General features: G+C 36.5%; 1 protein-coding gene across 1 annotated transcript in view; it reads left to right on the plus strand.

Annotated features, from left to right (window-relative positions):
- Positions 1 to 15951, plus strand: part of NRG3 (neuregulin 3) — a 418813-nt gene that overhangs the window by 293758 nt on the left and 109104 nt on the right. The window contains exon 3 of the mRNA XM_055791158.1: positions 10258 to 10331. Within this exon, the coding sequence (XP_055647133.1) occupies positions 10258 to 10331 (74 nt within the window). The remainder of the gene's footprint in view (positions 1 to 10257; positions 10332 to 15951) is intronic.

The following is a 15951-nucleotide window of genomic DNA, read 5'->3' on the forward strand; positions in this document are numbered from 1 at the left end:
GATTTGGAGTAGTATATTTTTTTTTAATGATCAAGACTTATATCACAAAAATATCGTGTTGCCTGTCCATTGCTGTCTGACCTAGACAGTCATAAAGTACCATAAGAACTGCTTAGATGGAATGAAGTGTATGAAAGTAAAAGTTATCACTTGTTGACCTAATAACATTTTATTTTAATAGAGCACAGCTGTGAAAAATTGAGCTGATACTAAGCATGATTTTCTAATTGGTATAAGCAAGGGTAAGTCTCCTGGCACTGTGATTTTAGAAGATTTAGCATAAGGTGAATGTGACCTTGTGCTTGTCAACACTGACGGCGTGTTCTTGATTACTTTTCCCAGTCTTGTTCCAAATCCAGTTTTATTGTGAAAATAAAAGTTAAAAGTGCTCCTCCATACCCTGCTTTAGTAAAGTTTCTGCATTTTCTATCATTTTATTTAATATTAGTCTTAATCTTAGAAGTTTTACATCTTTGTTCCTTCTTTCTTGTCTGTTGAAATATGTCAAGAGCTAAACATTTGGTGATACTTCAGAAGGATTCTTAGATTTCTTCTACAGGAAGGTTATTTTGGCATGTAAATGCTCATCAGTCTTGGCCTCTCTATTTATTTTTGATGACTGCTTCTGCCCAATTCTGTCTGTGGTGTGTTTGTATTTCTAGCCGTTTTTTTGCAGCAGAGTGCTGTAGTGCTATCGGATTTGAATTTTTCTCCAACACCAGTAGGCTACTGCTCTGTATTACTGAGCTAAGAACGAAGGAGGAAAGATTTAATTTCTGTTGATGACTGAACAATCCAGATGATGGTTGCAATGACTGTTCTCTAGTCAACCCAATGTGCTTGTGTTTCATAGTTCCTGAATACATTCTTACTTTGAGACTGTTCTCCAGCTGAAAGAGAAACAAAGGACTTCAAAACTAGAAATTCCATTGTTAAAATATATAATGGAAATTGAAGTACAGAGGACATGAGAGGAAGTCATCTCTTGAAATCATGGGATTAATCCTAGATAGCTCAGTAGTAAAAGATGTTGCTTTGTCTATTTTGTTTTCTTTGAAGCCACATAAAAAGATTTAACATACATAATAGATGTGGTAGCAGCCCAGAAATGGAGGCTTATGTCAGCTAGGCTCCATTCAGCACTGAAGTTAAGCATCTGTCTATTTTATATGGATTCAAATAAATACATTGATTTTGATTGGAAAGCAGCATAAGTAGGTCTGTCTAGATCCTAGTGCCTTCTACGTATGTGATTATACAGAACTCGCTAGGGTATGAAATGTGACTGTATCCTTATCCTGGCTACCTCGTACTGACTTGTAACTGAATCCTCTTCAAATTTTCACATGCTTGCTGCACCAAAAAACTAAATGCAAAACCTTTTTTCAATCTTTGATCTGATTGTTGAAACTAAATCACAGTCAATTCCTAAGTTGCCTCTTCAAATTGCTATGCATAAAACTTGTACCCAGATATATGTATTATGGAAACAAAGGGGGAAATAATTTCTTAAGGATTTCAGTGGGTCAAGATAATTCTTATTCCATGAAAAGCCTAAAGCCTTTGTATTAGTGTGAAATGTTGACCTGCATGTAGATATACTACAGGTAAATTTGATACCAAGTGACTATCAATAATACAGGAAATTTATCTTTGGATACAAAACCTAACCTAAGTTTCAAGTGAATAATGTAGTCTAGAACCACTTTTTAACAATTCTGCATGGGCTTTGTGCATCGATTAACTATATGAAACTGTTCCTTTGTTTTAAAGAAACACCTTCAAACTAAAAAACCCCATAACTCCTCTGTTGTTGAGGGGAGGGAAATGTTCATTAGTTTAGTTGCTGTCATGTATGGCTTTACTGACACCTCTTGTTAACTTTTATGTCTTTTTCTGACCTACTTTTTATGAAAAACAAAGAACAAAAACCATCCAGAGCAGGAGAGGAATGATAATTCAGTAGTTCCTGCATAACTTTGTATGAGGCATTTAAGTCAAATCCACATAACTCCCTTTTAAATGCTAAAAGCCTCATTTGGTTCAATGGTTCCTACAGAGGATTTAGAGAAATCAGGTTTTACTAAAATATCTCTATCTAGTTTCTCCAGGGCTAAAGGATCCTGAAACACTGCAGTCAACAGTTGAAAGTTGTGTTATCTAAATCTGGGCAATGACTTCGGTTTTTGTAGCTGTGACCATTAATCTCTGTGCCATTTGCACCAAAAGCATAATAGTACTTCCATATTTCAGAGATGTGCAGACAGTTTGCATACTGAAAAAAATAGAATGTATTATACCAATGATAAGTATGATTTTAAAAAAGTTTTATTCAATTTCTATATTGATGTTAGGATGTTTCAACTAGCCTGGTTCGAGGGCAAATCACATAGAAAAGAAAAAACTTTTCATACCCTTCTTTAGCTGCCTTTTCAATGTAATTTCCTTTATGGTTACTTGCTCTAGTTATTTTTAACAGCTACAACATTTTAAAAGAAAATTGGCAGAAAAGTGGGGCTTTTTTTTCCTTAAAGTTGATATTGTCCATTCTGTAAGAACTGTGTTTCTTTACACAATAGTCAAGCTTATTTCTATAAGAAGAGAAAAAGAAAAGGCAGATACATATCTTAATTCAATCACATGATAGATTGCAAGGTCTTCAAAAAATAAAGTAAGTTTAAACCCTGATTTGAAACCTCTATTATACAGTAAGTGGCATCTCTGTTATGGAGATTATTTTAGAGGGGAAAAAAAAATCTGAAAAAAAAAAAAAAGAGGAGGGGGGTGAGTCTCCTTGGTAAGTATTCTGGCCTTCCCACCTGAAGGGATTCGTGTTTGTGGGCAAGAAATACTGTGTTTTTAATCAATTCCTTACTGGGTCCCCAGTTTTGTTCTTTATCATGCCATGCATTCATTTTAATTGAGTTGATTTTATCTGATTATATTGATTTTATTTTAGTTTTGGTTAGTAGGTTGTATTTGGTGCATAACATAGACTGTAGAAGCTAGAACTTTATGCAAGGAGTAGAGGTGCACATATTTCTGCAGCCATAAATCCACAGTGTTTTAAAGTAAAGACTCCCCTATCTAAACATACCTTTTAATGACTGGCTCTGTTACACTTTTTTGCACAACAGGTATAATTTTGCTGCTTTGTTCTAAAAGCCTCTGGATATTTGTATTTGAAGTTACTGAGGGCAGTCAAAAATCTGGTTTTGCTTTTTCAACTTTGCTTACTGATGATATCTGTAAATATCAGGTAACTAGATGGTTTGGCTATTGACATTATTTTGCTATAGTGATATAAAGTAGTAGAGGCTACTGGATTTTTTTGGTCGTATGACTTAGATGATTGCATTATTGGTTTTAATAAAATTACCACAACCAAGACCTGAAGGCTGTGTTAGATAGTGAAATCATATGGAAGATCCCACTGCTGCATTTTAAAAGTCTGATTACAAAATAGCTACAGTTAGTCATCTTTAAACAAGGAAGAAGGCCAGAGCTTGCCAGTGAGAAGCATATTTTAAAAACTGATTCTGTATAATAGGTTGGAGTGCAATGGGTTAAATGCACTATATCACTCATGGAAACAACTGAGGAAAACCTGCATGTTTTTTTTCATCTACCTCTAAAGTCCAGCGCTTCATTTCAGGAAGAGTTTGAGCTTTGTTCAATTATATGCGTTAGTGTTGAATAGATCAAGGGAGGAATTATTGAAGGGCAATTTCTCCTGTTGCTATGGTAGGCTTTTGTAATTGGTTTTGTATTAGGGGCTGTCACCCTTCCTCCTCCTCCTCCTCTTCCCATCTGTGCCCCCTGCTCCACATGCTTACTGCTAGCAGACGGCATGCACCTATGGTCCACCACCGACATTCACTCTCACAATTAAGAAAAGCCTTTTCCTTTAACAGTTTGCTTCTGAGTTGTTGCATGATCTTTTTATGAAACAATATTGGAAAAGTCAAGTCAACTTGGAAAAACTCTTCCCATTGTGAAACTACAGAAACAGATTTGCAAAGAGAAAAATGTCATCTCAGCTAGCACTGCTCGATATATAACTTGCCTCCAAAGTTCTACGATTTCTGGAAAAGTCTCTAATAACCATCAGCTGATTTGCTGTTAAAATATTCCTTCTGGTTTGTATTTCACTACAAACTCTGTAACAGTAGTAACTCTGTCCAAGAATCAACGCATGACTTTTGCTCATACATGGTTAGAGCTGTGTTGGAAACTTTTTTTCCCATTGTCTTTCTGCCCACACCCCAATCTATTTTGAAGTTAAGTGGAACATCTCTGATGACTATTTTTTTTCCCCCAAGAACAGTACAAGAGCAGTCCTTCCTAGAATAAACAATAATCAAGTGGGCAGGACATTTCTGCAATATAGAAAACATGGGTTCAAGTCTTTAATACTTCATTTTCACACCAAAACCTGAATGTGAATCTCTTACTTCACAGGTGAGTGCCTGACCAGCAGTTTTTATGAAGGGTTCTTTTTCTGTCTGGCTTTGAGCATGGTATCCACTGAGAAATGTTCTCAATTGTGATTCAGTGATCTAATCTGTTGAATCAAGGAAGCCTGTTTTCTGCTTATGGTGGCTCGCTGCACATGTTAAATGACAAGACATCCTCTCCTACCCTCACTATTAAGATTACTTTTTTTCTTCCCCTGTGAATAAAATCTTCACCTAATAACAATCACAATAATAAACATAAATTTCCTTTTATTCCAGTTAAGGTCATTCTAGATGCGGGCACAGGAGTCTATATTTACCTTACCTGCAGAGCAGAGGAATTATTTTTCATTGTTTATGGGGTATTTCAGGCAGGATTGTGGAACAACTCAATGGCCTATACAACATCACAGCTTACTACTGTATATTTATTGCATAACTGGCTCTCTAACCCAGGATAAAGTGTGTTGCATTCTGTGTGTGAAAATAAAAACTTGATCAAAATTATAGACCACTGGAATATTTCTTTATCATGATCTCTGATCCCTCTCTTAGATAATTAGTAAGAGATGCAGTATATACTCTTACTGGCATCTGATCATCAGTACCATGGCTGTAATGGTGTCATAAGAAAATACTTTGTAAATGATCCAATGAAATTATGAGATCTATCATTCATACCATTTTTGAGATTGTCATTTTATAGCTTTTACCAGTGGAAAGAAACATGCTTTAGTCTAGATACACGGCAAAAATTAACTTTAATTTTTCATAGGTAATATTCATTTATTATTTTTTTTTTAATTTGATAACTCCTGTTTATGAGGTTAGAATCCGATTATAGGCTTATATATGTTTATCTTTTGGGCACTGCGCTATTAAGACATTTCTGTAAAGTGTCACAAATCACTTTTTGCCCAGGATAATCTAATTTTCCTGATGTATAGTATTTTTTGTCTTCTGGAGTAGTCTGTAACTGAGGTTCCCCTATGCCATTTTCAAAAATCCCACTTCAGAAGAACTCATATATCTTATGGTTTCCAAATTCTGGACTTTGTGCAGAGAACTGTTTTATGCATACTTCTTCGTATGGTGAAAGACAATGTGATCTCCATGCTTAGGGAAGAAAAATAAGCATTCCCATTTCAAATGGATGGGTGGTATCATAGGGAGGGAGGGAAGAGATGGGGGTTCACAGCATTAATGTCTTTCATAGCCTCTGCAGATTGCTGGTGCCACTCTCTCTTCTGCCTTTTGTACAGTGCTGTCCCTTGAGAACTAAAATATTTCTGTTTAATAGGGATATGGAGCTTTATATCAAAATATTTGGGGAAAATGTAAACTGTGATGGTAATGGCTTCTTGGCCTTAAGCTTTATATGTCCTTCCCTAATTCTTCTAAGTAGGTTCTTTATAATACCTTCCCTTTCTCCTGCTTGCTTTAGATATGTTTTTTTTCTTCAGCTTTGCTTAACATGCAATTTGCCACTCCCCCTTCTGCGTCCGCTCACTTTGCTAGTGGGTCCCATCTGAAAACTAGGGATTTGGAGTGCTGTGTTATTCCTGTATGTGATGCAGTCATCTATTTGAAATCTTCCTCAGCTCCATAGGGTTGGAATACACAAGAAACAATTCTGAGAAATGTCCAGAGAAACTGTCTGTGATCTCTTTGACTAGAATATATGTGTTTTAATACTATTTAATATTTATAATGGGGAGGAAGGATTGAATAAACATTTATACTTCATTTACTTTTGAACACTTAAGCACAAATATGCTCGAGTAGAAAGAAAAAAACCTTCTCACTGGGAATGAGAAATGTGTTTCTCACACACACTAAGGATGTTGTGGGTGACTCTGTGACGTGCAATGCACAATGCAGTTTGTCTTTGGTGACCTTAAAAAACATAATCTAGAGAAGGTACATTACCAATGAAAGATGTAAAGAACAAATGATAAAATAATCTTAGTTGAATTTAACGGATATCATTTAAGGATGTATTCTTTGCGAGCACATTAGCTTTACCTATGATTCTCTTTTCATACCATTTAATCAGAAGGATTTAAATCATTCCATTAATACAGTCTTGTTGATACTTTTGGTCTAGAGCCCCAACAGATACAGATATTTTGGTGAAAATCTGAACACAAAATAGAGAATTCCATTTTCTTTCTTCTGTATTTACTTTGCAAGGAGACTGTAATTAATGTCTATTTATAGAGCCCTTCACCACGGTCTGTACTTAAGCCTGTGCCCGAGCCTGCTCATGCAGTGCAGTGCTTCAGCACAGAAGTGATTTCTGATGCTGGAATGGAGCTTAGATTGTCCTTTCCATCCTTTCCTGCAGGAGTCCACATGCAGATCAGAGCTTTCACTTCACTGCAAGCAATAGCTTATCCTAGTTTCATTTACTTTTTCTTTTTTTTTAAAGGTATATCTAAGAAACATTTGCTTGTCATATAAAGAAATTATCATTTCTGAAACAGTCGGCTGCATTAAAGCATTTTTCAAGATTTCCCTGATTACTCACAGCTTTTTTAATACATCTATAAATACAAATGTGATCATTCACACTGCATATGGCAATATTGAATGACCTCAGCTGGACTTGCCTGAACTTACAGTGCTGTTTTAATAGAGTTTTTTGTGGTGGGTTGGGTGTTTGTTTGAGGTTTTTTTTTTTCCTTAGAGGTGTGATGCTCATTAGCAGCATGTGTGCATGTCAGGGAATGTGGGCTCAACTATCACATCTGCCCGTTCAGGATGGATGGCAGATGCCTTAGCAAAGCTTATAGGATGCCACAACGTGGTCAGATTTTATCATACTGTATCATTATAATTGTCAAGTATATATGCTACAAGATTTCAGTCTCACAAGATTTAATGACAAAGGTTTGAACTTTGGGGTGATATTGGCAGAGCAGTTATTGCTATTATTTGATCATTTCTTGATTAAATTAGAAGATTTAGTTCTTATCTTTGCTAAAAAATTTAATATAATTTAAAAAACAAGCTATGTATGGCCATAGTAGTTGTTACTTTAAAGATTAGGTTATTACATTAAAAAATGTTATGTTCTTTGATATATCATCCATCTCTGTACTAAATTTTGAATGTAACAAATATAAATTCCTCTTGTTTCAAATTCATTGAAGTGTACAGGTAGGTGAAAATGTTAAGTTTAGACTCATCCAGGTCAGTTAATGAGCTGCTTACTGTATGTTCCAGTTTCATAGTGATGGAGAAAAGCAGCACTATATGTACAATAAAGTCAGAATAAAAATAATATTATAGCCAGTACTTTTTAAGAGAAGAAATGCATCCCCATCATTATCTCCAGACCGCATAGCATAGTTGTGGCAGTGTGCAATTCAGTCAGGTACCAGGGATGCTGAGTTTTAAGTTGTAAATCTAAGTGACTCTTGTGATATATTCTGTTCCAACCCATTACTCTTATGAAGTTGGGAAAAGAAAGACATAGAAATACATCTAACTCAGAGTCTTGTACTGGGGTGATAGTCTGCCAGTTACAGGAGATTCCCATCAGACTGTTTCTGAGTCCACCAATTTTATCAGCACCTGCTATTTGCAACTGATAAAATATAACCCTTGCAAACAACTGGGAGGTGAAAATATCCACAGCACCATTTGCCGTTTTTGCAAGATACAAAAAATACTTTATTAAAAATAAAATCATGATGTTTGGTTTGGCCCCTGACATGGTAAGATTGGAATAGAGACCCCCAAATCTATCCTAGCAGCTAACAGTAGCAAAATTTCTCTCCTTGAATTCTGGAATGAGCAATTAATTAGCTGGACCAAAATTAATTGCATGAGCCATCTGACAGCTGGAACAAATGGGACAAACTGTTCCTCAGCTGTGAAGTGAGATAGTCTGAAGAATGGAGTGATAAGGAAGGGAAGGCAGCAGAGCTTCTGTCTCAGATGTGCTCTGTTGGCCATCAGAGAGGAAGGGAAGGGGTTACTCCTGCCGCTGTGAGGGTACTTGTAGCATTGCTCTGCCTGTTCCTGGCTGATGGGTACCTGCACGTGCTGATGAGCATTCAGCACAGCTCTTCCAGGAGATACCACTCTGACTGTAGCTTCACACGTAGCATCAAAGTTTTCAGTTGTGGAATTAGCCTATGCCATGAAGACTTTTATGATTTGCAGACCAACGGTTTGGCACAGAGAGTTGTAAGTCTGTAATAGGCTAATAGTAACCAAGGGGGGTACAAACGTATGTCAAAAAGTTAATAGAAAATGCTAATGCAAAGAGAAGAATGTCCTCACCACGTAGGTTGTTCTAAAGCTTTGAAATGAAGTCTACCAACTCTCCTCAAGACTGGAGATCAATTTCTGTTTGATGTGAGGCAACTTCTGATATTTCATAATCAGAGGCAAAAGGTACATGCAGCAGTGTCGTGAGTATATGCAGACTTCAGTTTTTCTGACTAGTGGACATTTTTAATTGGATATTCTGTATTTTTCAAAAATAAATTGGAACATTTTTTCCTTGTTAACTTATGACTACTGCCATAGGAACCAAATTCCTTTTTTCCTAGTCGGTCATTTTATAGATTGGTGAGTACCATTAAGGATCTGATCTCCAAAGTAGCACTCTGTATCCATCGGGGAGAAAAGCCGAAAGGGAGGTTTTGAAAGAATATCTGTATGATTTTTAAAATCTTTTTCTTACTGTAGATTTCTACCACATTTTTGGGTCCGATGGGAGTTCTTATAATGTACATATTTTCTCACAAATGTGCTTACTAACGCCTGAATCAGTGCTGGTGAGATGCACTTCTCACTGAAGCATTAATTTATTAAACTAAAAGCATTTCAAAAGGCAACTTTTAGAGGAAGCCTGAGTAGAAACATCGTGAAGGAGCAGATAAATTCTGCTGCTGACATTATCACATCATTCAAGCTGCAGTTGTCAATCCTAATGAAAGGTGGTGATGCTGATTTGAGCATATTGTTTATATGATGTGCAAAAGCTTTGGGAGATAAGGAGTCCCTGTTGCTATCATTTATAATTAAAGTGTCCATCACTTTTCTCTAAAAAAATTGGCTGGCAAATAAATAATTAAAGGTCTGATTCTGATACACTTAGTTGAAATGAGAGTGACTCCTGAGAACAGTCCAAATGCAGTAAATGGAATTTCTTCAAAGTAAGGTTTCAAGATAAATAATACTATTAGAATCTCAGTCAGAACCAGGTCTTGTTTGTTAAGCCAGGAGGGTATTCTGGTTTGTGCTTTAATCCCACAGACATCTAAGACTGTCCACTTACAAACAATGCCTGGTGTTGTCTGTCATGCCTAAACAGGTTATCTTTTAAGCACAGCAGAAACTAGTTTTAAATTAAGGGCTAGATAAGAGTTCCCTGCTTATTCAAACAACCAAAGATAAGCAAGTTGTTAATCTGACGGTATGTGCAGTACAGAAGCTTTATAAAGCTTTGTTTTACCTAATGAGATCATTTTATGTCTGGGTTTTTCTTTGATTATTTCATTGAATTGATATTTAAAAGAAGGGTTATGTTTAAATTATGTTTCTTTTCATAGTTTCTAAAATAAACAAAAAGGTTGGAGGGGAATTTTTTTAAAATACAAGTTATTTTACGTGCTTCTATTGTGTTTCAGTAATAACCTTGCTTCCATAATGGTTGAAATAACTTTAAATATGCAAGTCCCTCACAGCAGTGGCAGGGAGAATTTTCAGTTGATTTTGCTACCTTGAAATTAACCTTTTACTACCGCATGCATATGTTTGTCATTTATCGCCTTTTTCTCAGGTGCAAAGAGGGCTACCAAGGAGTCCGCTGTGACCAATTTTTGCCGAAAACCGACTCAATCTTGTCAGATCCAAGTACGTCGATTGTTTTTCTTACATTTTTAATCCATGCTGGAGGCTATTCTTGCCATGCGAGATGACCCTTTGCCTGTTGTCAGAAAGCATGTTACGGACCACCGCATTGTCTGTAGAGAGCGGTGTTGCTTTTGTCGGTAGGATAACAACACATCCCCTGTCTCTGTTCGTACAAAACACCTGTGGCTGCAGCACGGAGGGCTGTCAGAGGACTTGATTCCTTATGATTTGGAATAATACTGATCCTGCTTAAAGCCAAAATATTCCCATTCCTCTATTTTTGACTCAAGAAGAAATAAAACTACATAATCTAAAAGGAAACCAAGTATAGACTGCAAAGCGTTTCCTGCAAAACAAAGTAAATTCATATTATCTGGCACTGCAGAGATTATAATCTTGAAAATATGTGAGATGAGTTTACACCAAACTTTTTTTTTTTTTTTCCTTCTTTTTTCAGTCTTACAAGTAAAGTTGCTCTGGTTTTGCAGATTAAGGGCATACTTTCAGGTAGTAATGTGGAGTCAAAGTAACTTTCTATTACACTGCTGACTATGTGCCGGAATACCGTCTGCATATATGTTCTCCTACTCCTCTGTTGCCCTTTTTAAATTCTGTTGACTAATAAAACTATCTCAAAAATATTGTCGCAGATGAATTTACTGGAAGTGAATCCATTTACTAATTAATGCTGTTTATCTTAAATTTTTTAATGAAGTGACATACAACAAAGGGTCATATCCAATCTCTTGGTTTTGTTCTTATACCTGGAAAGTGTAATGTATTAAGTCCTCTGGTTTTGGGTGCTCTTAAAATTTTGATTTGAGTTGTTTTATGGTTTTTTTTTTCTGAAGAATAATGCTTGTTATTCTAGTCTTGTGTGTGTGCTTTCTGTTTATTTGCTTGTGCTTTTCCATGTGAAAGATTGTTTCCAAAGACACCTGTTGTTTTGTAGTTCTGTGTTGTATAGCTCCCATTATAGGTTGCTTTGTATTTGGTTTAGCTTTTACTTTTGCTTGACCTTTAATGGTAAAGTGCAGAGCCTATAACGAGCAGGCAGATTTTACCTGTGCCAGTGGGTATGTGCATGTGTCAACACAGAAGTTGTGTATATGGCAAGGAAAAAGGTACTTTGTCTCCTAAAAGCAAGGAAGAGGACAACCAATTAGCAGGACAGGATGGTACCTATCTGACTTTCTTCTAACAGGGAACTCTAGCTTTAGTCTTTCAAGAGTAGAGATGAAATTCATATAGACACAATATAAAGCCCAGAAAAGATTCCCAGATTAAGCTGTATCTGACAAGACCAAAAGCCCTACAGTGTTTATATATTGCAGACAGCATTGTGCTGGTTGCACAGACTTGTTTCTCTTTACCTGGGAGATGCTCAATTACTCTGGTTGGTTCCTGACTGCATTGTTTCTGTAAAATTGTTCAGCCACCTTACCTTGCTCAGTAAGCTAAAGTTCTGCTGAAATGTCCTTTTTACGCCTTCTGACCACAAAGGCATTTTTGTTTTATTTTATTGAGGGTTTCTTTCAAAATTATGTTGTTTAGGCTACGTGAGAGCAGGGGACCTTGGCTTGATATTGATGTAGATCCACTGGACACACCTGTGGCCCAAGAAGGGCTCCTCTTCCAAGATAAATAAAGACGGTTAATGCGAGTTAGGTACTTTTCCAGCAAGTTTTGACATTTTACTTATAGTTGATCCTCATCCATGTTCAAAAGAGGGAAACCTTTTGTTCAGGTACATTTCTGTGTATTGGCATAGTGTGATTTATCTCTGTCTATGTATGTGCATATGCACTTGTTCTAAGCATGTCTAGCCTGAAAGGGAGGTATTAGAAACTTTCTGCGGCAGCTGGACAGTGACAGAGGAACATTTTACTCAGGAGTTAAGTCAGTAATGTGTTATCTTCCTTCTGGAGAGGAAAGAATTAATAGCATGCTGATAGTTAGCACTTGGGCAGAAATATTTGCTCTTTGCATAACCTGAGTGTAAAAAGCATTTGACGCAGTGGTCAAGAGCAATATGATCATTTCCAAAGGCTCTGGTGTTGCTTTGCAAAAACTATTTTTGTGGTTGAGTGTGCGTTTGGATTAGGAAAAGAATGACTGAAAGATACTAAAGAGTGAAATTTGAAAGTATCTTCAGAAAGGAGCAATTTTTAAAAAAAAATGCAAGGTTTAATTTCTGAAAGTTGAACACTCAGATCTGTGACTGGACTGCACGTAGCCAATGCTGGCTGGTGTCAGTCAAGCTTTACAAACAAGTCCAGCTCATTTGAGTTCTGTGGGGTTGCTTAGGGTTCTCAGTAACAAATATGTTCAGAACAGCTAATGATTCATCTGATCACAATATTTAGCTTATTTGAAGTTCAGATGCATGAAATAGTGAAGCAATATGTTTTTAATCTTACCTTGCCTGTGATAGCACAGGTTACATTTTCAAACATTCACTTGTCATTAAATGGGAAGTGCATCTGGGCCACAGTCACTTGGGAAATAGCAGCAATATTGTCTTAAGATTGTTACTTACACACACAATGCTTTTTTTTTTTTTTTTTTCTTTTCCCCCCCTAGTAACTCTAAATCAAACTAAGCTTGTTCACATAGCTATTATCTGAGGTTGCATAGTGACAAATCATATGATATGACTCTGCACTATTTTCAATAGTATCAGGTCAAACCCACCTTCTTACCTCATTCTAGGTGTATGCTAGGCAGGTTTTGACTTTACGTCACAAATATGGGTACAAATTATGTAATATTTAATATAGATTAATGCATGCTGAGTCATGTACATGTCATTTAATTAAACTAAATGGTTAAAATATTTAAGATTCTGCTTTTTGTGAAACCTCTTGAATCAAACTACCTGATGGTGTTTTGGAGTTCCTGAATTGCCATTCGTGGCTTCTGGCAGTCAGATCTGCCACCTGCTACCTTCTTCATCTCAAAGTTAGGATCTAGTTCATAAGAAAACAGATATAGGACACACAGAACAATGTCAAAACACCCCAAACACAGGCCCTTCTACTGGACCTTCAAGCATTATAGATGTTAGTAGCTTCTACTTCCCTTAATTTCTTTGCTCTTAACCAGGTTTTCTGGGTCTTAAAAAACCAAAACCAAAACCAAACCACACAACAAAAAACCCAAACCCAAATGCAAGTAGTTTGAGAAGTTTTTTAATCATGGAATACAGGAGAAACCTACTTATACCATGGGAGCCACAAGGAACCTAACAAAATTAATGGTGTCACCAGTAAGGGGAAGGGGCTGCATGCTGCATGACAATGCAACCCATGCTCACAGTCACTATCAAGAGGAGGGAATCTTATGTCAGCCCTGCTAATACTGGGCAGGACAAGTCCCTGAATCTCTCTGTCATCTCCTTCATCTATGGAAGAAGTGCTAATGGGACAAAGAGAAAAGAAACAGCAGTCACATGCTGGGAGGAAAGGATAGGAGCTTATGTGAAATGTTGCTTTACCTTTCTCCATCTGGGCTAACCTCTCTATATATACAGTTCATGGCAATGGTAGAGCACTTACATTTGCAGCATTATAAATACAATTAAACTTTAGGTACAAGTCATTTTTCAGACCTGTGTACTCCTGCATGTATCTATAGGATTGGGAACTGATATAATACAACATAAATTGTGCAAATATACTCATGTACTACTGTTTATAGTGTTCTGGAGTAGACTTACCTGGCCTAACAAGTCTTGAAAGGTAAGTTGTATGTAGGCTGAGGATGGGTTTTTTTGATCAGTTTTCATACTGAGGCAAAGTCTAACCTTTAAAGCTTTGTCCATTCTGTGTAGATATTCCAAAGCAGTAAACGAGGCATTGAGAATGAGTTTGTCACATTACCCATTTTTTACCAGAATGTTGAACTCCACCTTCAACTATTTTGTTCTTAACTTAGCATTGAAAGTTACTTTCCTATGCTAAAAGTTTATTTCAGTTTTAAAGTGAAGAGGGATCCCCTATCAAATATTAGGAATGTTATCCAATCCTTTTTCAGAATAAACATGTATTTTCTAAAAGAAAAAAAAAATAGGATGGCAAGCTTATAGGTCACTAGGCCATACTCCTGTTGGAATCAACCTCATCATGTAATTCCTTCCGTAAGCCGATCATACTTCATGTGTAAACCACTTACAATCACCAGGAAGTAGCCACTAGAAACAGGTTTTGTTTCTCATCCCTGCTCTGAGGGTTTCAAAACTTTTCAGCTTCCACACAAAGTTTATGGACAGAAAAAGTCTGTCCATTATTGAAATACACACTTTTTTTTCTACATTGATATATTTTTCTATCAGTTTCCACCACGTTTGGGTCTGTTAAATTGGCTTCTTCAAATGTCAGAAGTCTTGTTTGTATAGAGCTAGCTATAGCCTGTGGTCCTCTGTTACTTTAACCTGTGACAGCATGGCACAGATCGTGCTTCTTTATGAATCTCATCAAAGAGAAACCTGCAAGTGTCGTGTCTGGAATCTGCAGTTACTCATTCCTAGACTACCTCTTTATATAGCAAAGGATCAAACCACCTCTCCTGGAAGACTGGGACTGTAAATAAGTAAAACAACCCTAGATAGTTAAAAAAGGGATAAAACTATTTTTCCAGAAATGTATTTGAAGCCTTAAGATCCACACTCACCTTCTCAAATGCCTCCCCACCCCCCAAACAAAAAAAAAAGGGGGGGGGGGGGGGGATTTTCTGCTTTTTTTCCCTCCTTTTTTCCTTTTTTTTTTTTCTTTTTTTTTCCTTGTTTGTGGGTTGTTTTTTTTTCTTTCTCTGTCCAGTTCTGTATTTGTAAGATCATAGGATAATTTGGGTTGAAAGAGAAGTCTGGACTCCTCTGGAGAACTCGGGATTCTCAGCCTCCTGTTTTAAGCAGAGCTGGCTTTGAAGTTTCTGCTACCAACACTGGGCACCGTGAAGGCAGTCTGTAAAGAGACTGTTACTAAATAGAGGAAAAAATGAATTGCAGTTGGTAAATATTTATAGACTATATTTTCAGATAATTGGAATAAATAAAAATAAACTTCTGAGTCTCGTACTGAATGATTGATTTTCTAGAACCTGAATATTATTTTTTTTGTCAGCTTTACTACCTTTCTGAATTTGTCAACATTCCTCTTGATTTTTTTTTTTTTCTCCTGCTTTTTGGATTTCTAGAAGGCACAGGAGAAAATAAGGTTTTGCTAGTGGAAAGACTGAAGGTTGGATGTAGGTAGGGGCTGTTATAAGTGGAAGAAAATTTAGGAAAAATAGTAGGACTGGATAGCCAGAGGTGGATATGTGAGTTTTGTGGAGGGCAAGTGCTAAAAGAGATTTAACGGTGCTTGTTTAACCCCGGATAGACCTTTTGATATCTGGATTAAAATCTGAATTTTAACTTTGTCACAAAAAGAAAAGGGTTTTAAGCCTTTTTGCAGTAATTATGTTATCTGTTTAAGACTGGTTTGTATTCAAAAAGGGCATATGGAGTGAGTGGCTGCAGACTAAGTTTCTTTTGCAGTGATTGTAATTTTGTGCTGTCATCAATTTAATTGCAAAGAGTGCCACATTAGCCATGTTTTCAAAGAATAAAAATTATTTATGT

Source organism: Falco peregrinus, chromosome 1, assembly GCF_023634155.1.
Source record: "Falco peregrinus isolate bFalPer1 chromosome 1, bFalPer1.pri, whole genome shotgun sequence".
Lineage (NCBI taxonomy): Eukaryota > Metazoa > Chordata > Aves > Falconiformes > Falconidae > Falco > Falco peregrinus.